Here is a 22340-nt window from a genome sequence, read left to right as displayed (position 1 = left end):
TGGCAGCCCTGCAGTGCCCGCATGCTGGCACCACCTCCAGCAAGATGCCTGGACTGGTGCTCCTGCTGCGCACCCGTGGCCAGGCACTGAGCCAGCAGACGTGGTCAGGGCAGCAGGGGCACAGAGGGGACGCTGTGCTGCACACAGCATGGCCACGTGCTGCAGAGTCCCCAGCACCACCAGCCACACGAGGCCCTGGGGGCCGTGCCTATGCACCCTGATGCAGTCTCATGGCTGCTCTCCAAGCTCCACTGTTGCACAGCAGCAGGAGCTGTGCCTTCAGGCGCTGGGATGCTACAAACCAGCTGGTCTGATGACAGCCCCTTCTAGATGCAGAGTCTGTTCCTTATGGAAGCTTTATTCTGGATGGAGATGTAGCAGCAGCACAGAGCCTGGCTCAGCCATGTCCAAGCACTGCACCTCAGCTCCTGCTGAATCCCAAAGCCTCCTCACCCCTCTACAGGGCTGCCTCAACACAGGTAACAGTGAGTACCTACCTGGAGAAGGTGGGCGGCACGTGTATTTGGGGAAAGACAAGGCTGGGCAGATGTGCACCTTATTAGCAATAATGCCTTTTGCAGCAGAATGAGCAAGCCATCCACTCTGCACTTCTTGCCTCTGTGTCTGCTTAAGGATGGGGTGACTTCAGAGACCCAGATGCACATTCAGCAGCTCCTCAGCCCAGCAACCATCCTCCTCTAGCATGGTCCAGGGCTTGTGGGATGAGCTGCTGGCAGCTTCACCACACTCTCCCATCTCCTCCGCTGCCAGCAGGCCTGGCTGCCTGCCACCCCTACCCAGGCAGCGAGTGACTTCCAGCAGAATGGGGGCCAGCGCTGCTATGAGCAGGACTACAGAGGGCAGGAGGCAGAAGCTGTGTCCCACAAGAGACAACCCCAGCCCAAGCCCTGACCCTCACACCAGCTCCTGCTGGAGGAGAGTGGACGCTCCCTGGCTCTATGCACCACGTGGAGGACCCAGCAACGTGCAGGGCTGCCTGCAGCAGGGCCAGCCCACAGCAAGGCTGCCTGCCTTGGCCACAGCTGTGCTGCACCTGCAGGGCCCAGGAAGTCACTGGAAACGCAGTGTAGTTGCCAGTAACTGCTGCACGCCCAGCAGGGTGCTGCAGGAGGGCCGCCTGCACTGCATCCCCGCTCTGCCTCCCAGCACCCTGCTGCAGGCCCTGCCGTGGGGCAGTCCTGGCGGCTCAGCAGAGCAGCAGCCCCAGCAGGGCTGCGGGCCTCACCACCCTCCCCTCAGTGGTGGATCTGCACCGCATGGGGCTCAGGATGCATTCGCTGCCAGACACTGCCCAGCCTGCTGCTGCCCTGCTCCCCATGCTCATGGCACTGCAGAACTCGTGTCCTGTCTGCTTCCCTCACCTGGACCAGAGCAGTGCTGAAGGAAAAACGTCTACTCCTAGCGCTGCTCCCTCTCAGACAGTGCTGGGGCCACATCTTCCTGAGACACAGCTGGCCAGGCAGCAGGCTGTACTACATGCAGTGCTACACACAGTGCTGCCCTGCAAGATCTCCCCGATGTGGTGTGCTCAGCACCTTATGCATGTGGTCGGCTGGCCACAGTTCTTCATAAAGAAACCAGAGTCCACAGGCTATAGGACTCCATGCAGAGGATGCTCCCCCAGACAAGAGCATATGTGTGCAGGGAAAGCGTTGGTCTCAGAGGTCAGACTCTTAGGGAAGACACAGAAAAGCCCACACCATCCCTACTCCTGCCTAGAATCCGCCAAAGAGGCTGCAGCCACCAGTTGCTTCCCCAAAAGAGACAAGCTCCGGGAAGGAAAGGCTCATGGAACAGCAGGGGTGGAGAAGCAGGCCCCAGGTACAGAAATAAATCGATATATTAGTGTACAAAACATGCTGCTTCCTCTGTACAGTGCCCCAGCCGGGCGCAGGCTCCCCACAGGGAGTTCACACATATATAAATAAGGCCCAGACAGCTGCAAACAGTATTTACAGCCCGCGGGGAGCTAGCGCCTGCTCCGGGGCCAGCCCCACCAAGACCAGCTGCTACGCCCAGCCCGCGGGATCCTCCCTCCTAGCCTGCACTGGCCAGGTTCATTTCAGGTCCACATCGAAGTCCAGCACCAGCAGCTTGGTCTCCTCTGTCCCGTTGCGGCTGCCCACTGCACACACGAGCTTGGTGTTGGAGGCACGGATGCGCCACACTACACCCCCGCTGCCCCCACTCTCCAGTGCAACCAGGTTGCGCACGAATTCGCCCGTCTTGAGGTCCCAGAGCTTGACAGTACCATCATCCGAGCTGGTCACCACAAACTTGGAGCTGAACTGTAGGCAGGTCACCGCGCTCTGGTGCTTGCTGGGCCCTGAAGGCAGAGGGTATCCGTTAGTCCTCCTGTGCTCCCACCTCCGGTCCCAGGCTCTTCAGATCACCCACTGCTTGGCTCTTCCACCCCTGGGCAGCATCTGTCATGACCCTGCCACATCTGGTGGCCAGGAACAACATGACACTGCTCCAACTCCCCTAGCAAGGGAAGTTGTTCCACCCCCCCGCACTCACCCTGCAGTGTTTGCAGGCACTGGCCCGTCTTGATGTCCCAGATTTTCACCGTGGAGTCAGCATTGCCAGACACAAGGATGTTGTCACGTAATTCCATTCCACTAGTGAGCGACTGGTGCCCCATGAGCGTGTGTAGGCAGTTTCCACTCTCTACGTCCCACACTCGGATTGATGTGTCCAGAGAGCCACTCACGATGTGCGTCCCGTCAAACTGCCAGAGAGACACTGGTCAGCACGGCCTGCCTGGAAAGGGAGGCTTGTTCTCACAGAATCACAGAATATCCTGAATTGGAAGGGACCCACAAGGATCATCAATTCCAATTCGTGGCAGTGCAGCACCAGAGGCTGGGGCAGGCCACCGTGCTCAGGCAGCACCCTATGGCCCAGCAGGGTGCACATGCCTTGGCAGCGCCCTCGCTCTAGGGAGGCAGCATGGTTTGTGTGTTCCTACAGTGCACACACGTGAGAGGGGTCAGGGCAGAAGGGCAGAGAGCATTTTATGCAGAGCATGGTCTGTGTGCCTCTGCAGTGCATGCATGCGGAGGGGAGACGGCCTCTTATGTGCCAGAACAGACAGGCTCGGGTCCCCGCAGCGAGGGGAAGGGACCAGGCTCTTACCTGCAAGGAGTAGACGCGGTTTGTGTGTCCCTGCAGCGTATGAGTGCAGCTCTCGCTCTCAGGGTCCCAGACTTTCACTGTGTAGTCGTACGCGCCGCTCACCACCTTGTGCCCGTCGTACTGCACACAGCGCACGGCAGCCACGTGCCCCATCAGCACATGCAGACACTGCCCAGTCTCGATGTCCCAGAGGCGCAGAGTGGCATCCCGCGAGCCACTCACAACCCTGTGAGCAAGGGTGCACTTGGAGCCTGCATCAGCTCCAGACCTCACCCAGCTGAGCTAAGCCGGGGCATAGTAGCTTTCTGAGGGGCAGCCCCAGCTTACCCTCCCCAGGGAAGGCCTCTTCCCACCCAGCATCCTTTGGCGGCAGACCAGCTTAGGCCCAGAAGACCTCTGCACCTTCACTTGCACCAGGTCAGACCTCACGGACTGGCCCAGACCCTAATACTCCCTGACCTTCACCCACCCCACCGACCAGACCCCAAACACCTTTGACCCCATACCTGTTCCCATGCAAGTGCATGCAGCGCACTGTGGACGTGTGCCCATACAGCGTGTGCACACATTCGCCTGTGTCTGCGTTCCACACTTTGAGCGTTCGGTCCGTAGAGCCACTGATGACAATGCTGTCCCTCATCTGGGAAGACCAGACACCCCCTGTGTGGCCAACCAGCGTCTGCACACACTGCAAAGAACAAGGAGATGTGAGGCATTGCTTTGGGAAAGGCTGAACAACACAGCAAGAAGGGGCAGCAAAGAACAGGACTTCTCCAGGGCAGGAGACTGGTAAGGCACTTCAGGTCAGAGACCCACCTCCCTCCAAACTCAGGTCCCCACCAGAGTCCTCCCACAACAGTCACTTGCTGTTCTGAAACCAATCAAGTTTCTCGACCTTTCTGGTCTTCAGGAGAGTGGTCCACACTTGCTGACCACTGGTGAAAAGACGTGTGGCCAGCTCTTGCTCATTTGTTACTATGCCAACACTGACTCCCCTAGCTTAAGACAGCTCTTCCCACTGCTCATGCAGTCACGGGATCTACCAATTCCTCCCCCCAGCTGCACTTTTGTCAGAGACCAGATAAACCCATCCAAATGGCTGTGATACCTCCACCCTCTCTGCAGCAGTGCAGAGGAATGGCATGACTTCCACTGTGCCGGCAGAGCAGCCCTGTGACAGGATGTGGGACAACAGCTCACCTCGCCAGTGACAGCTGACCAAACTTTGAGCGTGTTATCATCGGAGCCACTGACTATCCGGTTGCCGCAGAACTGCAGACAGGTGATGACATGGTCATCGTGTCCCTTCAGCACCTGCACAGAGAAGACCATCAATGAGGAGGGAATTGTGCAGAGATGGGTTCTTGTAACAACAGCCACCGCCCTGCTGCTTCTCTGCTGGGTAGCAGCTACGGAAAGAGCCAAAGGGGGCATTTGAGAGCTACTGCTGGGGGATAACGGGCTACAAGAGAATTCCAACGCATGGACTGACCCTTGTGGCTATTAAGGCTGCACTAGCAATTGAGCTCAGAGACAACGCTTTGTCCTAGATCAAAAAATGGTGTCCATTAGACAGAGCACGTTTAGGACCACCAGCTCCACCTTCCCTGGGAGGCAGGTAGAACACGAACAGCTCTGCGTCCACTTCCACCTCCCTGAGCAGCAATGCAGCAGCAGGCAGAGGAGGCAGGCGATGGCTGAGACTCCTGCAAGGGCAGAGGACAGGCAGCTCAGCAGGGCCCCAGGCCAGGCAGACCTAGCCAAGCACAGTGAGGAGAGGCTTGGTGCAACGGCCAGCCTGGAGCTGCCCAGCACAGGGAAGGCACTGCGAGGGGATGGTGCAGGGAGGCATCCCAGTGGCGGGGCCCTGGGGAGCTCTGCTCACAGCTGGCGCAGTGACCAAGGGCATCAGGGGCTCAGGGTTGCTGCCACTACTGCAGTCCCCACAGCATGCCCAACACTGCTGTTCACCGGGTGCTGCAGGGGTGTGGGGAAAGGGCAGGGGACACGGGGGGTTTGGAGAAAGCCTGGGGATGGAAAGCAAGACAGAGACTATCACCTGCAGGATGGCTGCAGGGGTGGCCGGGGCTCTGCTCTATTTGCAGGATAGGGACAAGGGGCAGGAAGGGATCTTGGCAGGGAGAGACAAAACCAACATCAAAGCGCTCCGCGACACCCTATCAGGGAATGTACCAGGGACAAGGCTTGGCAAAGCCTTAGGAGGGCTGTACCATTCCCTGCATGCCAAGGTTAGCTACAGCCCTGCAACACGCACTCAGAGAAGGGGTGAACATGTGGAAAACTCCTTTTCTGGGGTTAAGGGTAACCTTTTTTCCACTGGCAGAGCTGCATTCCTGTACCATCCACTGTGGCAACCCCTGACACCAGCTGCGCTGCCAGCCAGAGCACATGCAAAAACTCCAAACAAGCTGTGCTGTGGATCTGCTCTCTTCAGGCAGGGACAGGAGTTGCAGGAAGCTGGCAGGACCTACAGCTTCAGGGAAGTTTAAATTCAAATACTTGCAGGTGAATGTCTCTGGCTTGTGTTTCCTGAAGACAGGCCAGACACCTGAATGTTTTCCCAAGACGCTTTTAAAATTGTTAATGACCACACCCTGTTGGTCATGGATATTTTTCTGCTGCTTCCTTCTTTAACCAGATTCCTACATGTCAAAGCTCTGGAGTCTGCTTCTCAGCATGCACTGCTGAAGGCACCTACCTTGGGGGCTTTAAGTTCCCCGCTGCGCCAATTCATGTCAATTTTGTGCTGCCGCATAAAGGCGAATTTCCAGGGGCTGTACATGAACCCAGGGCTCAGTAGGCGCCGCTTCCGTAGGTTCAAGGGCTCCTCAATGCCTGTGGGAAGAAAATGCAGCGTGATGCAGACTTTCTCCTGGCACACAGGTGGTCCACGTCCCCATCCTGGTAGGAGCCAAGATGATACACAGCAGTGAGAGCTGTGGGCTCCCCTACTTTGGGTACTGTGGCTGCAGATTCCAGCCACAGTGTGCCACATGCAGGACAGGTGTTTACCTTCCTCACGGCACTTCTCTCTCCAAAGCAGGTTATCTTCAGCCAAGACTCTCCAGTAGCGGCAGGTCTGGGCAGCACGGAGCAGGTCCCGAGGCTCCAGGAACGAGAGGACATAGAGTGCCAGCTGCGGGATCAGAAGCCGAGTTACACGTGCACAGCGGGCTCCCAGGGCTGGTGACCAGCACAAGGCACCAGGGCGAGCCCATCAATTGCTTCAACTCACCTCCTTGGGCAGCAGGGAAATGAAGTCTCTTTGGAACTGCGGTTCAATGACCTGCATCATGTACTTGATTTGTGAGGGCTCGCAGCGATCAATGAGCTCATCCAGAGCAAGCAGCTTCTCTGGGCCGCTCCACCGCTGAGGACAGGGACATCAGTCACATTGTCTGCACACATGGCAGGCCCTCACAAGCTCCTCTGTGTCTGCCTATGCCCACCCCAACCCCAGCAGGGACACCAAGTGGCACAGGAGCACCTGAGCCCTAGGAGAGCAAGGCCTCTGGAGTCAACCAGGGCTCCAGCACTTACACCTCAAGACAGGTGGGGCTGGGAGCTCCAAGTCACACACAATGTGACACGGGTGGTATGTGATGGTGGACAAAGCAACACTGCCCCAAAGGACACACTGCCCAGTGGGAACAGGAGGTGGGCCAACATCACATCTGCGTTCCCTTAGTTAAGGGCAAAAACTCACTGAAACTCCACCATGGGACCCAGAACCCCCACCTACAGCAGGCTGCACAAAGACAGACTCTGCAGGGCTCGGCCCCCCTCGTGCTGCCCTTCAGCCCTGCAGCTTCACAGTGCCACCCCCGCTGAACCCTTCGGCAGGGCTCAGTGCCTACCTGGAAGGTGCGGAGCCAGTCCTGCAGCTCAGGGGGAGGAGCAACCGAGGGGATGCAGCGGCGCCGTGCCTGGCCCGCCTTCGCATTGCGCAGGTCTCCAAAGGTGGTGGTGGGACTGGGCATGCAGGGACCCAGGGTCCTGGGCCACAGACAGGGGAGATGAAAGCAAAGGTGAGAAATGCCAGCACTACTTTGGGTCACGCAGTACAAGCAGTTCTCGGAATGTCAGTCCCCACGTACTACAAACCCTGAGCCTCCCCTAGGCTAACGCCTTTCCCCAAGCCTTCCACAGGGACCATGGCTACACACACACTCCCCTTACCCTAACCCACTCTATGGAATGACGGAATCACAGCGTGGCTGAGGCTGCAGACACCTCCGGGTGCACCTACTCCCACCTTGCACCAGCAAGGCCACCCAGAGCCGCTTGCCCAGCACCACATCCAGGCACAGCTACAGGAGATCTCAAAAAAGGAGACTGCACCACCTCAGCAGGGCTTGTAGGTGACTGAGGGATGGGACTGCTGAACTGAGGTTTTCCCACTCCCCAAGCCAATATGCCGCTCACCACAGAGAGCACTCATCTTACCTGCTGTACTCAGAGCCCTTGCACAGCTTTTTACCAGGGGAGAGGGCCCTGCCGTCCAGGCCATTCTCCGACTTCCGCTTCATCTGCAAGGGGAAGGACAAGTTAAAGCAGGGTGGAGCACAGCCCTCTGTGCACGTTCTGGGTCACCAATTTTCTGCCAAGAGTGACAGAGTAGGAGACCCAGCCCAGCCAGTCTTCCAAGACCACACTCTTGCTGGGAACCTGCAGAAGCTGAAGGCCAACTGAGCTCTGGAGCTGGCAGCAGAGTTAATTTCTGGAGAAAAAACAGAATTTGGTCCTTCTGAGGGCAAAATCTGACCCAGCATGGAAAAGTTAGCAGAGCAGGTACACAGGGACAAAAGCAGTGGCTGAAAAAAAACAGCAGGCCTGCTTTGCCCTTCTCCAGGCACAGTCCAGTGTGGAGCAGGCAGAGCGCCACACACTGCAGCCTGCTGACAGACAAGCCCTACAGCCAGGCCCAGAGCTCAGCACACCACGCTGCACCTGACAGCTACAGGGAGAGCCAGGCTGGGACGCGGGACAGAGCGGGGCCGTGCCTGCAGCAGCGTTACCTTGGGCCGCACGTGGCGGAGCAGGCCGCCGTCCTCCGTCCGCTGCAGGTAGTCTATCCAGCGCTCGCCAATGGTGTAGTAGAAGTAGACATTGCTGCCATCTTCTCCTTCCTCGCTGCAGCAGCTCCCCTCTTCCTCTTCTTCCTCCTCCTCCTCCTCCTGCTCCTGCTCCCCACAGGCCGTGGAGCTGACTGGCTCCTGCTCCTCTTGCCCGCAGGAACCATTGGCCTCTGGTCCTGACCCCGGACTCCCTTCCCCAGCGCGCTCTGGCTCCCAGGGGCCCGACACATCTTCCTCCTCGGCTGCTGCCTGCAAGACAGGGAGACGCAGAATCACTGCCCCAGCCCTCAGGTGCCCGGGGGCACCAGACTGGGGGCGTGCTGTGGGGCTGCCAGCCAGCAAGGGCCCAAAGCACACAGGGGCTTCCCTCCACAGTCCCAGGGGGGGAGCGACGAACTGGGCACAGCCAAGGATGGGAAGAGGGGAGCAGACGACCAAGCCAAGGTACTCTCTGTGGACAGGCAGCCATTGCCAAGCCAGGCCTGGAGACAGAATGCTTCCCAGCCCTAGAGGAGGGCACAGCTGCCACACAACCAAATTACGCAGCATCAGGCCGCTCCACGGCTGAGCAGCACACACAAAAGTTGCAGGGTCAGGGGGTCACTGAACAATACTGAACCCACCAGTACTCCTCTGTGCAGAGAGCCCTTCCCTGCTGCAGTGGGAGCAGCCTTTAACCCGGTGCTTGGCAAAGCAGGGGCAGAGCTGCTGTGTGTGTGGGTGGCACAGGCTGAGCAGCAGCCTTCACGGCAAGGCGAGTGGCCCTCCAGCCCACCCAGTGGCAGCAAAACCAGCGGAGGGGTGCGAGCACTGCGTGCCCACCCAGCACCACCTGCACCCCTCCTCCCCAAAGAATATAGCACTGTGATTAGCTGCACACACACACACAAAAAGCAGAAGCACTCAGTAATTACTTGGAAGAAGCAGAACAATGCCCTTACATCACAGGAGAATGAGGAACTGTTGCCAGTACACCGAGAACATCTCTCAACCAGCAGACCAGGGTAATCTGCACCAAAGCGTCCCAGTGAGTAGTACAAGCTGATCACTGCCCCACACCAATTATTTTTAATAAATCTTGGAATACAGGAGGAATTGCAAAGACCAGGAGTGTGAAAACTGTGTCAAAACTGAAGAAGGCAGATGATTGAATCTTTACATGGTTTTACATCTGGTAATAGAGGGGCTGGTGCAGGATTCCACTGGTACGATGACAGGGACACGCTTTGCACCAGCTGACGAGACTTTGAAAATGTCTTTTCAAATAAAGTTGATTTTATTCTTTGAAGCATTACATTGGTTAACAAAAGCAGTTACATGAATCACATAAATGAGACGTGCTCGTACACTGACTGGGACACAGCCTTCTCATCCCAACACTGGCACACCACAGCCTTGGACGTGCTGTTTGGTGAGATGGGTTAGATCAAGGCAGCGCCAGCGAACAGATCTCTGAAGGTGTCGCTGGGAAAATTCACTGTCTGCTGATGGGCTGAGTGCAGGCCCACAAGTGGGAAAAACACTGATCAGAATTTGTTTTGCTCACAGTAAGGAAGTAGATTTTTTTTTCCAATTACATTTTGAGATCAACATTTGGGTAGGAGGCAAGGACAGGACAGCCACACAGTGATCTGCATCACTTGGTACACTGCGCTCACTCAAATAAAATGCATTTCAGTACATTCAGAGAATGTTCTCCATCTAAAGTCAAGGAGAGCAGGACCAGCAAAACACCAGGGCCTGTGTATCCTGTAAAGCAGTGGCTGAAAAGGAATGAGGGGTCACACTCCACACAACCTTCAGGCTCAACAATCCAAACAGGGAAGAAATGCAAGGAGGATTGCAACACTACCACAACGCCCGATCCATATTTTAAAACAGAACGCTTAAAACTAATACATTGGTTGATCCCCTCCCCCAGATGATTCAGAGGCCGGAGAAAAATCTCGTAGGAGAAGAAAAGAAATGGAGATGATTTGGTCACAATACAAAACTACACCTGTGGAGGGAAAAACTTTGGTGCTTTAATGGGCTCCTGCCAGGCTCTAAAACATTCAGGGCAGCTGGGGCTGGGTTTGCTTGAGTTTAGGAACAGGGCCTCCGCGTCTGTGTTCTCAGGAGATAGCCAGGGCAGGCCGCCCAGCCCCGAGGCTGGCTGCTTGCTGCCTCACAGCACCACCAACCCCTCCAAGCCCTCTGTAGGCCAGCTGGGGGCAGAGGCAGTGGCCCAGGCCGGGTGCTGGGATCTGCCTCTCCGGGAGGCAGCACCGGGCCCAGGCTTCTCAATCAGCTCCTCTGGCATCCAGGCCTGGGGCTCAGGCCTGGGTCATGGCTACCAAGGGACACCGGGACCATGCTGCTGGGGTAGCACTGGGCATCCCGAGCTGCCACTGACAGCCTCCAGGCAGCCCAATACTTTTCAGCAACCCCCTTGCCCCCCACCCCGGCTCGGCAGAATGCTCAGGGGCTTGGCCAGGCAGAGCTTTCCTGAGCCCCATGGAGTTTCCTCAGCCCCACAGGGACCAGCAGCAGGAAGAGGCACTTCCTGAAGAAGTCCCCAGCACCAGGCAGGTGGCGTGTGGCCACTGCTCCCATGGATGAGGATGAGGCAGGGACCTTGGTGAGAATGGGCTCTGGCCTCCTCAGCTGCCAGCCTCGGGGAAGAACTTCCCTCCACACCCAGTTCTGGCCTCTGATGATGAGCAATTATTGGAACTCAACAACTGGCTGCAGAGGCCTGCTGATGGATAGCTGCTCTGCAGCTGGGGGTGGGAGGTGTGTGTGCAGACAAGTCATGAGTGTCCTCTGGGATCAGAGCACTGCTTCTCTGGGGACTCTGGGACAGATGCACCGAGCAGAGCAGCTCCCAGCAAGGCTTGCACCCAGGGGCCACCACACCCGCCCTACAGCAGGGCATAGCCTCTGCTTTGGGGAAGACCTGGACAGCAAACTGCCACCTCACAGGGCAATTATGGACTGACTGCTCGGTTGTTGAGAAGGGTGCAGCCTCCTCTGGACTGCCTTGTTGCAAAGGCCAAAGCAGGCGTGTCTCCTGCCCAGCAAACCTCCCCATTCCTGCACCAGCTGTCCCCTTGCCCAACACAGGACACTTCTCCCCTGCTCCTGGAAGTAGGATTACGTCCCCGTCACACAGAAAGGAGCCCTAACTTTCTTTTCCTACCTGAGGCACAGGAGCCTTACTGTCCCCCTGCAGACCAGGGCTCACCCTAGCAGCCTCCTCGCTGCTTGGCCTCCTTCTGCAAGTCATCCGCTGACTGTTCAGCTCCAAGATGCGGGTGGTGATACCTTTGACGTGGAGAAGGTCATCGAGTGAGTTGAAGCCCTTCAGCTCCTGTGAGAGGGAGAAGTAAGACTCAACATGGAGCACAGGATCAGCCTCCAGGGAGGACCAGGCTTACCGACACCCTCGTCTGAGGGGCTGTTTCTTGGCAGTGACCAACCAGCTTCCATTTCATTTACACCCACAGCTCCCATTAATAATTTGAGGTGTTGGGGGAAGGAGGCTCGGGGTCCCACAATAAAGCGCTACCTTTGTACTTCAAGTCCCTACTCCTATACCCAGCAGCAGTAAGGAGTGCCTTCTGCCTCAAGCTGCTTCTCCCATGCAGTTCCTCCTGTTTCCACAAACTGCCCCAGCTCTGAGCAGCTGCGACAATGCCCAACCACACACACCCACAAGGAACAGCAGTAACACTAGAGCTGTTACTGGCAGGTGGAGAAGTCACCCAAAAGCAAACGACAAAAGCTCCGAAAGGGGAACTGCACCCTCCAGCTAACTAGTCCCAAGGCCAGGTGCATTTACTGGCCCCCACAGTCAATCTCCAAGGACTGGACACAGCCCCGACGTTCTGCCAGGTGCGTGCACACACGTGCATGTGCAGGGCACCCCTCGCTCCATGAAACACCAGGTCAGGCACTGCCTGGCCCCACAGGCACGAGGACCATGACTTACAAGGTATCACATCCACAGCCTGCACAGCTTCCACGTAGCTTCTGCCACAAACCAAAGTCAAAGGGCCTAAAATCATCAGGAACAGTGGGAACGTGATGGTAACACAGACCTCTGGGCCAAGACAAGGCCCCTCCCATCCCCTCAAAGCTGTCAGGCATCATTACAACACTTCTGCTTCTCCACAATAAACAGTTTTACCCCAAACCACTGCTCTGATGATAAGCCTTTTCTCTATGAATTTGTCCTCACCTGTTCCCATACCAACAGCCCTGTGGCTGCTGAGCCCCGCGGCTCTTCTGCCTCCACGGTGTTTACATTCCTGCTGTATTTATAGCTGGTGACCCTGCCCCTCTCAGCCTCCTCTTTTCCAGGCCAAAAAAAGTCAAGCTCTTCCAGTCTTCTCCCGGGAACCTGGCCTTCCATCTCCACCTGCCTCACTTCTCTGCCTCTTTCAGCACCGATGCCATGTTTCAGCTACGATGCTGCCAGCTCTCCGGGGCATTAATTTTCCTGTCTCCGCTGAAAGCACCGTGACGGGCACAGCCTGCGATCACACGTACCTGCTTCACGGCTCCGTCACACGGGTGGCTCACTCACCCCGTGAGTGACTCTCCGGCTCTGTCATTTCCCAGCGGCAGTCACACAGCCCATGGGGGGGCGGCAGGACCTCCAGCCCGCGGTGATCGCACCCCCTGCCCCCCCCTTTCCCCTCCCGGGGCGCAGCAGCACCGCCGCCGGCCCGCGGGACCCACCCCGGGCACACGGAGCTCGCGGCCCCGGCCCCGGCCCTACCGGGCGGCTCCGCAGGGCCCGCACCCGGCCGCACCCGCCCCGACCGGGACGGGCTCCCAGGGCCTCGCCCCGCCGCAGGCCGCGCCGGGCGAGGCTGCGGAAACGGGCGGCGGGGCCCGGCCCGGCCCTCCCCCGCCCGCAGCCCCGGCAGCGACCCCGGGGCCAGGCCGAGGGGAGCGGGGCCCGACCCGGCCCCGACCCGGCCCCCCCCGCCCCGCACCGCTCCCCTCCCGCCCCCCGCCAGGACCCTCGCCCCGGGCCGCCCCCCGCCCCCCGGCCCGGCCGCTCACCTCCCTCTTGCGCACGATGCCGCGGGCGCGGCGGCGGCCGATGCCGCTGAGCGCCCCCTCGAGCTCGGCCACGCCGGCGCGGTTGATGTCCAGCTTCCCCCCGCCGGGGCCCGGGCCCGGCCCGCCCGGCCCCGACATCCCCGGCAGGAAACGCCGCCGCCGCCGCCGCGCAGGCCCGGGCGCACTGCGCACGCGCCGCCCCGCCCCGCCCCGCCCGCATCCCCCCAGGCACCGGGAGCCCGTACGGGAACAGCCTCTTTATTGCAACTGCGCGTGCGCGGGGCGGGGCCCGCCGCCCCTCGGGCTGCAGGCACCGGGCACGGCCCCGCCCCGCTCGCTGCCGGGGGCCGGCCCCGGAGCCCCGCCCCCCCCCGCCCCTCAGCGCCGCTTGTAGCGGCAGGGCCGCAGGCGCAGCCCCGCGCAGGGCCGGGGGCGCGGCGGGGCCGTCTTGGAGAACTCGAGCAGGAAGAAGAAGGGGCTGGACAAGTCCTGCGGGGCACGGCGGGGCTCGGCGTCACGGGCGGCCGCGTGTCCCCGGCCCCACGCCCCCAGCCCCGTCACCGCCCGGGCTCAGCGCCCCCAGCCCCAGGCCGGGCCGAGCCCCTGCTGCCAGGACCCGCGGGCTCTGCCCCGAGCTCCCCGGTTCCCCCGGGGGAGCCTCACGCACCCTGCGGCATCCGGTGTGCTCGGGGACGCACCTTGGAGACGCTTTTGAATCCCAGCTGGGCCATGGCGGTCATGAAGGCTCGGGTGTCCTCAAAGCGGCTGGCGACCTCGGCCACCAGCAGGGTACCGCTGCGGGAACGGCTCCGCTGTGAGGGGTGGCACTGCAAGGCCCCCCGGCCTCCCCCCTCACTGCCCGCCGTAACCCGGCTGTGTCCCTGGGGCTCGCCCCCGCGCCCAGCCCCAGCTGCACGCAGGTCTCTGCCTACCCCTGTTTCAGCACACGATTTGCCTCTTCCAGGATCTCCTGCAGGTTGGTGCCCATCAGCGCTAGGCAGAAAACCGCAACGTCCACTGACTCGGCTGCCAAAGGCACCTACGAAACACCAACACAGAGACCAGCCCCAAAGGGAGGATGGCAACAGGGACAGGCAGCTTGTCCCTCTGTCTGGCACTCCCACGGCTCCCAGATTCACCCCAGCCCCTTCTCTGTGGGAGGAACAAGCAGCGGTACCCCCGTATGAGAACAAACACGGGCTCCTTCTCACACACGAGGTTCTCATCCCTCCCACTGGTGCTCCCAACCACCTTCTTCTGTCCCCCACAACCTGACACCTCGGTCTGTACACCCCGAAACCTGACAGGCAGCTCCAATGCCACGAGCCACCATGAACATCCACATGGGTGCACGCTGCTGTCCCAGCAAGCCTGGAGAGCCACAGAGCTCCGCCACCCCTCACACACGGCCTCCTCCCCTGCACCTCCCTGGCTCTGAGCACGTGTGGGGCTCGCTTACTCTGCACGACATGGACCCTCATTGCTCCCCCCTACCTTGGCCATGTCGCACACAGTGACAAGCGGGCTGAGAGGTACCAGGTCAAAAGAATGAACCTTGTTTCTGACACTGTTCGCAATCTTGCAGTCGCCGCATCCAAAATCTGCCACGACCAGAGAAGCCGGCCTAAGGAGAAGCAGAGAAGAGGCTGATAACGCTGCTCTGCCCACCACCTCAGCTCAGACCACAGACTGCCTTGGGCCTGGCCCTCCGCAGAGCCCCCGCCTCGTCCCACACTCACCGCCGGCGCAAGTAACGGATAATGCGATCCACGGGATTCTCCGGCCAGCGCGCCACTTGTTGAGCAAAGCCGCGGTGGTAGATTTGGAAAGCTTCGGGGTCGTCCTGGAAGAGCTTCACAGCTTCCTGGCTGCTGGAGGTGTAGAGCTGCTGGTTGATGTACCGGAACCGCGCCGACAGCAGCCGCTCCTCCATCCGCGCACGCAGGGCCGCCGACCTCCCCGCGGGGGCCGCTTCCAGGGCAGGCAGCTCCGAAGCCGCCGCTCCCGTGCCTGCTTCCACGCCTGCCTCCTTCTCCTCCCCAGCGCCCGCTTTGAGCTTATTCTGGCGCCTTTTGTTCTTTTGCCTGTTCTTCCACTGCTGCCGAGTCAGCCTCTGTGCCGGTCCCGCAGCCGAAGCCCCCGGGCCCGGCCTTTGCGCCTCCGAGCTCCGCGCGGGCCGGGCCGCGGGCGGCTCGGCCGGGACCCCGGGGGGCACCGTGGGGGCGGGCACCGCGGCGCGGCGGCTCTCGGCGCCGCTCCGGTCCCGCTCCGCGGCCGCGCGACCTCCAGCGCCGCATCCCCGCGGGGCGCGCTGGGTCCCGGTACCGGCGGCCGCCCGAGTCCCGCCCGTCCCGGTCGCCCCGGAGGGAGGCCCGGTACCGGCCCCGCCCGGGGCCTCCCGCCCAGCCCCCGGCTCCGCGCTGCCCGCCGGCCGCCCCTCCGCCTCGGCCCGGCACCCCGCGGCCTGCCGCCGCCTCCGGGGCCGCTTCGGCGCAGGCTGCCCGTCCGCCGGCGGGCACGGCCGGGTCCCGGCCGCCGCCTCGAGGCGCTGCAGGGTGGCCAGGAGCCGCTGGCGCCGCTTCCGCTCCGCTGCGCCGGGGGCCTGCGGGGCGCGGGGCGGCTCGGCCCGGCCCCCCCCGGTCCCCCTCACCGGCGGGACCCGGCCCGGCGCGAGGCCGTCCGCCCCCTCGCCCCACTCCTCCTCCGCGAACATGGCCGGGGCCCGCCGGCAGCCCCGGGGCCCGGCACCGAACCCACGTGCGCCGGGAGCCCCCCGCGCCTGCGGCCAGAGCGGCGCCGGCAGCGCGGCCGGGAGGGCGCCCCCTGCGGCCGGGAGGACGGGCGGCCCGGCAGCCCCGCCCCGGCACGGTTCGCCCCGCCCACAGGCACGCGAGACCCCGCCCCTGCCCGGTTGCCCCCGCCCCTGCCCAGTTAGCCCCGCCCCCTCCCGGTTAGCCCCGCCCACCGACACGTGCGCCTCGCCCCTGCCCGGTTGGCCCCGCCCCCGCCCGGTGCCCGCACCCGGTGCCCCCGCCCAGGCACCTCCCGGTGCCGCCGCCCGCAGCGCCCCGCCCGGCGCTCCCGGTGCTCGCTCCCGTCCCGTCCCGGCGCCGTGCGCCCGGAGCGGCCCCGCCGCGGGGTCTCGGTGCGGGCCGGCGGCTGCCCGGCAGGGGGCGCTGGCGGCGGCCCGGGGCGGAGCCCCCGCGCTGTCCCGCGCCCGCCGACCGCCGCCCAGCGCCGCCGCCGGAGCCGGTAAGGGCGGCCGGGCCGGGCGGGGGCCGGGCCGCGCCGGGAGGGGGCCGGGCGGGGCCGCGGGTGGGCCCGGGCGGGGTCGGGCCGGGCCGGGGCAGAGCGGGGCCGGGGCGGGGCGGGGGGGTCCGGCCCGGGGCAGGAGGCGCCGGGGGGGGGCGCTGCCTCCGGTCCGCCGCGGGGCTCGTTCTGCAGGGCCGGGGCTGCGGGGTACGGGCGGGACCCCGGCAGCCGGCGCCGGGCACGGGTCTGGGGCCCGGTCCGACGAGCGGCGGGGGCGGCGGCGCGGGGCCGGGAACCGCGGGCGGAGCGCCGGGAGCGAGGGGCCCGGCGGGGTGCGGGGAGCCTCGGGCCGGGCGGGGCGGGGCCGGGCCGGGGGGGGCGCCGCAGCCCCGGGACGAGCAGCGCCCCGGGACCGGGAGGAGGGAGGACGGCGGCGGCGGCGGGGTGCGGGTGGGGATGGGGCGACCCCGGGGGCCCTTCCGGGGGGGGCGAGGACCCGGCCGGGGCAGGGCTCCCGCTGCGGGCAGCCCCAGGTCCCCGCTTGGTGCCCCGGGTGCTCCCTGCCCGGCTCGGGGCAGCAGCGTCCGGTCACTGGGGGGATGTGAGGGAGCGAGGGGGTCCCCCAGGGTGATGCTGTGCCGAGCCCAGCCAGGCCTGGCCGGGAGCAGAGGGACGAGGGCTCTGTGGAGCTGCGGGACCCGTGCGGGGCGGTGCTGGACCTCCGCCAGCTCCGCTCCCCCCGCGGGAGATGCGGGCACCGGGGCTGCCTGGGCTCGCAGATAAGCCCGTGGATGCTGAACCCGCTTCCTGCCAGAGGCACCCGTGACGCTGGAGTCAGCCGTGAGCTTCCCCTTTGGCTGCGCATCCAGCTCCATCCCCAGTCTCCGTCAGCCCTGTGGCTTTCCTCGGGACAGCCCGGGAGGGGTGCGAGCTCTTGTCCTTAGCCCCCAGGGGGCAGAGGGGCTGTGGGAAGCAACATCTGGGTGCCAGGGCTGGGCAGACGCAGAGAGCCCCGCGCTGCAGCAGGGCACCGTGCCCTTACAAACCCCTCTCTGCAGCAAGAGCCGCGATGGACGACATCTTCACGCAGTGCCGAGAGGGCAACGCGGTGGCCGTGCGCCTCTGGCTGGACAACACCGAGAACGACCTCAACCAGGGGTGAGCAGGGGGGGGACCTGTGCCGGGGCTACCCAGGCCCAAGGGCGCTGGAGCAGCTCCGGACTCGTTTCCGCTCCGTGTCCAGGGGAGGGGGTGGGATTCGGCTCCTCCCCGCCGGGAGGAAGTTACCGCATCGCAGAGGCATGAGGGCTGCACATCCTCCGGCCGCTTCCTCGGCCACTGCCGCTCCCAGCCACAGGCCGGGGGTGCTGGGGAGACCCCCGCTGCCCCAGGGTGGCTGCTGCGTCTGGGTGACCGCATCCCCTGTCCCCAGCCACGACCTTGTGCCAGCCCTGCCCGTGGTGCCCTGGGGCAGCTCCTGCGGGGCCGTGTGGCCCCAAACACTGCCCGCCCACTGGGTGAAGGCCCGGTGCAGCCGTCTGTCCCAGTCTGTCCCATGGCAGCACCTCTGCTGAACTCCCCCTGGGAAGAGGGGCCTTCCTGTGCCCTTCGGCTGCATCTCACAGCCACTCCCAGTGGATCCCAGGCACACATCCCAGACTGGGATATACCGGAGGAGCTGGGGTCACTTGCTGGGGCATTTGGGCTCCATCTGGCTGTGCTGGGGTACCTCTGTCCTGTGGGGCCAGGGACTAGGGGGGGGGAAGGCGGGCTCTGGTCGTCTCTGGCTGCTCTGCCCTGCTGGAGCTGGTGGCGGTGGGGATGCAGCGTCCCCGCCTGCCAGGCCCTAGTCTCCTTTTAAGGCCTGGCTGGAGCCTCCTCCCTTACTTGGCCAGGCATGGCTGCGAGCAGATGGGGGGGGGGGTGGAGGCTGGGGGGAGCCAGCCCTTGCCAGCCTCTCGATGATTTAACCCTGAGGAAGATGGGACTTGGCGGGGGCCCTCCTGGGGACGGGGCAGAGCAGGAGTGCCGCTGGGGCTGCCCCGCTTGCAGCGTGCTGCAGGCCTGCAGGGCTGTGCCCTACTTGCCCAGTCGGGAGCTCACAGCCACGCGCTGTGGCTGCCTGGCAGAACCCTCACTGCTCTCTCTTCAGGGATGACCACGGCTTCAGCCCCCTGCACTGGGCCTGCCGCGAGGGCCGCTCCAATGTGGTCGACATGCTCATCATGCGGGGAGCACGCATCAACGTCATGAACCGTGGCGATGACACCCCGCTGCACCTGGCTGCCAGCCACGGCCACCGTGACATCGTGCAGAAGGTACCGGCCTCCCCAGGCCCTGCCCTGCCCCTGCCCCGCCATCCCCACACCCACTGGGACCTGGAGCAGCCTTCCCCACAAAGCCCCTGTCCAGCCTCAGCCCCCTCTCGGCAGCTGGGCTGTGCTGTGGTGGCAGTGCTGCCATGCCCCAGGACGAGGTGTGGGGTGGAAGGGACCTGCTCCAGGTTTACCAGCGCTGTCTTCCTGCCCCCAGCTGATCCAGTTCAAAGCAGACATTAATGCCGTGAATGAGCACGGCAACACCCCTCTGCACTACGCCTGCTTCTGGGGACATGACCAGGTGGCAGAGGTAAGCAGCAGCACCTGGACACAGGCAGGAAGGGGTCCAGGGCAAGGAAGGGGCATGGGGAGGGAGAGGAGGGGTGAGGGTGGAGTCTGGGTGCAGAGGCAGAGGCTGAGAAGAGGACAGCGACAGCAGGTACTCATTTTTTCCTCCCTCAGGACCTAGTAGGCAATGGGGCCTTGGTCAGCATCGCAAACAAATACGGTGAGACACCCACTGATAAAGCCAAGACGCCGCTACGGGATGTCTTGAAAGGTAGGGGGCTCCCATCCAGTCCCTAGGACCTGCCTCTGGCTCCTGCTGCAGCTCCTGTGCTCAGCACCTGCAGGATCCTGCTCGTGCTGCCCAATGCCTCATCTCTCTCCAGAGCGTGCCGAGAAGCTGGGCCAGAGCCTGACCAAGATCCCCTACAAGGACACCTTCTGGAAGGGCACAACCCGCACACGGCCCCGTAAGGACAGAGCCTTCCCTAGTGGGGCGTGCTGATCCGTGGGGGCATGGCTCTCTGTGGTAGGGCAGACAGGGCTGGGGGCAGCGGTTTCAACTTCACGTGGCTCGGTGGGGAGGGGGAAATCCCCTCACTGCAGGAGCAGTGCCTGGACCACACTGGTACTGCTGCCCTCTGTGGCTCAAGGGAGCAGCAGGAGGAAGGTCCCACAGCCATGGGCTGAGCCTCTCCTTTTCTTACAGGAAACGGGACCCTCAACAAACTTGCTGGAATAGACTTCAAACAACTGAGCTTGAGCCAAAAACTCAATGAGAACCATTCGGGAGAGGTACGTAGGTTGTTACCTCCCTAGGACAAGCAGCTGCACCCCAGCCCCTGGCTGTCTGTGTAGGGCAGAACCAGGGCACAACTGCTCAGGGGGCTGAGCACGGGGACAGCCCACACAGAGGGCACCTGCCCAGGTTTCCTTACATACTTTGCCACACTCACTGCGCATCACTGCGGGCGTGTTGGTTCTAGGAGATTTGTGGGTCCCACAGCCCTGCATGAGGAACCAGCAGGTGCTCAGGGACCGTGTACCCCTCACAGTGACAGTGTCCCCCTGTCTATCTGCAGCTGTGGAAAGGACGCTGGCAAGGCAACGACATCGTCATCAAAATGCTGAAAATCCGGGACTGGACAACTCGGAAGAGTCGAGACTTCAATGAGGAGTACCCGAAGCTGCGGTGAGTGCCAGCATCGTTTCCCAAGCAGCCAAGGTCTTTGAGGGTGGGCATCATCCACAGTGGGGCGGGAGATAGGCAGGGGCCCACCAGAGAGCAGAAGCTGGTGGGTGTGAGGAGCCCCCAGGAAGGTGGAGCAGAGCAAGGCAGGAGCTGGGGGCGTGGGTAGCACCCCTGGTTTCAGGGCTGTCACTTCTCTTGCAGGATCTTCTCTCACCCCAACGTGCTGCCGGTGCTGGGTGCCTGCCAGTCCCCCCCAGCACCTCACCCCATTGTCATCAGCCACTGGATGCCCTATGGATCCCTCTACAACGTATTACACGAGGGAACAAGTGAGTGCTGATGGGGGTGACAGAGCTGGGGCAGAGACTAGTCCCACTGTCCTTGGGGAGCTGCTTCTCCATATGTTTGGGGCAGCAGCAGGGACCCTTCCTGGGCATGGGAGGAGTTCAGTCTGCAGCCCGCGTGCCTTCCACACACTCAGTCCAAGCACTGGCATTGCCACTCGCTGCCCACATGTGCAGCACCCCTTCCTCAGTGACACTGATGCCACCTCCTTCCCTGCAGACTTTGTGGTGGACCAGATGCAGGCGGTGAAATTTGCCTTTGACATTGCGCGAGGCATGGCCTTCCTGCACACGCTGGAGCCTCTTATCCCACGCCACCACCTCAACAGCCGCAGCATCATGGTGAGTGCCAGTGCTGAATGCCCCTGCAGACGGGGATGTGTGGGCTGCTATAACCCTCGCTCTCTCCTCAGATCGACGAGGACATGACTGCGAGGATCAGCATGGCCGATGTGAAGTTCTCCTTCCAGTGCCCAGGGAGGATGTATGCACCAGCCTGGGTGGCACCAGAAGGTGAGTGCCAGGTAGTCAGGCCCCTCCTGATGCTTGCCCCTTTCCTCACCCTCTGCTCTGATGAGCCTCCTGTGCTGGATTCCCTGCAGCCTTGCAGAAGAAGCCTGAGGAAATTAACAGGCGCTCAGCTGACATGTGGAGCTTCGCAGTGCTGCTGTGGGAGCTGGTGACCCGCGAGGTGCCATTTGCAGACTTGTCCAACATGGAGATAGGCATGAAGGTGAGGAAAGAGCTGGTTAAATTGCACCAGTCCAAACCAGATCAGCCAGGGCACAACTGGGCCTACAGCCACCAGCAGGGATGAGGAGGCAGGGCCCAACAGAGGCGAGCCTGGCAGCACTCTGCCCTGAGGTACCTGCACGACTGTCAAAGGCAGGGCTGGGTCTGAATTTCTGATCCTGCTCTGCCCTGCTTTGCTTCCAGGTGGCACTGGAGGGGCTACGTCCAACCATCCCACCCGGCATCTCCCCACACATCTGTAAGCTGATGAAGATTTGCATGAATGAGGACCCAGCCAAGCGTCCAAAGTTTGACATGATAGTGCCCATCCTGGAGAAGATGCAGGACAAGTAGAGGGAGGTGCCTCCCAGCCACCCGATGCTGCCATGCTCCCTTCCCCGCCACCCCCAAGTGCCTTTAACCCCAGAGCCAAGGCGGAGCAGGGACTGCCCCCTCCCCCTGAGCCACCCACGGACACGGTACAGACAACGCTGCCTTCCCTGGAGCCACTCTGCAGGCTTTGGGCTCTGTAGAACCAATCTATGGCAGCACCTCCACCCTCCCTGGCAGCTGTGGGCAGACTGAGCGGGGGGCCTGGCCCAGGGCACCGAGTGCGGCTGGGCTCTGCTGCCCACGAGGCCGGGCTGCGCTGCACAGCCACCCTGCCCTCCCTGGACCAGAGCAGCTCACCCCCCCAGACAACACCCAGCCCTGGTGCTCGTCCCTGCTAAGGACAGTGGGGTGAAGCTTGCCTGTTTGCGCCCAGCACCACCCCAGCTTCGCGCTTCACTTTTTATCGTTTCCATCCAGGCCACATGGAAAAGCCGCCAGCATCTGAAATAAACATTTGTTATGAAAACTGCCTGCTGGCAGAGGGGTGCGTACTTGTGCAGGCTGTTGTGAA

The 22340-nt window shown here is 62.5% G+C and overlaps 2 protein-coding genes across 10 annotated transcripts; one reads left to right on the top strand and one right to left on the bottom strand.

Annotated features, from left to right (window-relative positions):
• Nucleotides 1-1843: 1843 nt before the first annotated feature.
• RRP8 (ribosomal RNA processing 8) lies at nt 1844-16156 on the bottom strand. 5 transcript variants are annotated; one of them, XM_068670904.1, is made up of 16 exons: nt 15053-16156; nt 14808-14937; nt 14246-14352; nt 14012-14108; nt 11440-11610; nt 8199-8507; nt 7627-7709; nt 7038-7176; nt 6416-6550; nt 6193-6316; nt 5879-6015; nt 4360-4473; nt 3666-3847; nt 3160-3385; nt 2542-2752; nt 1844-2347 (listed from the first exon to the last, which is right to left on the bottom strand). In XM_068670904.1, the coding sequence occupies exons 1-16, from the start codon at nt 16024-16026 to the stop codon at nt 2079-2081; spliced, it is 3408 nt and encodes a 1135-aa protein (XP_068527005.1). In that variant the 5' UTR covers nt 16027-16156; the 3' UTR covers nt 1844-2078. The 5 variants fall into 5 exon arrangements, with proteins under 5 accessions (XP_068527005.1, XP_068527073.1, XP_068527141.1 ...); XM_068670972.1 differs by having other exon boundaries at nt 11485-11610; XM_068671040.1 differs by lacking the exons at nt 14012-14108; nt 14246-14352; nt 14808-14937; nt 15053-16156 and adding an exon at nt 13314-13515.
• A 249-nt stretch (nt 16157-16405) lies between these two features.
• ILK (integrin linked kinase) lies at nt 16406-22298 on the top strand. Of its 5 annotated transcripts, none has more exons than XM_068672361.1 (13): nt 16406-16565; nt 17624-17723; nt 18718-18883; nt 19098-19193; nt 19346-19442; nt 19555-19638; nt 19878-19963; nt 20251-20360; nt 20562-20689; nt 20925-21046; nt 21118-21217; nt 21307-21437; nt 21641-22298. In XM_068672361.1, exons 2-13 carry the CDS (start codon nt 17635-17637, stop codon nt 21788-21790), a joined length of 1359 nt encoding a protein of 452 aa, XP_068528462.1. In that variant the 5' UTR covers nt 16406-16565; nt 17624-17634; the 3' UTR covers nt 21791-22298. The 5 variants fall into 5 exon arrangements, with proteins under 5 accessions (XP_068528462.1, XP_068528635.1, XP_068528548.1 ...); XM_068672534.1 differs by lacking the exon at nt 16406-16565 and adding an exon at nt 16660-16772; XM_068672447.1 differs by lacking the exon at nt 16406-16565 and adding an exon at nt 16753-16897.
• Nucleotides 22299-22340: the final 42 nt, after the last annotated feature.

Source organism: Anas acuta, chromosome 1, assembly GCF_963932015.1.
Source record: "Anas acuta chromosome 1, bAnaAcu1.1, whole genome shotgun sequence".
Taxonomy (NCBI): Eukaryota; Metazoa; Chordata; class Aves; order Anseriformes; family Anatidae; genus Anas; species Anas acuta.
This window is presented reverse-complemented; position numbering and strand designations above follow the sequence as displayed.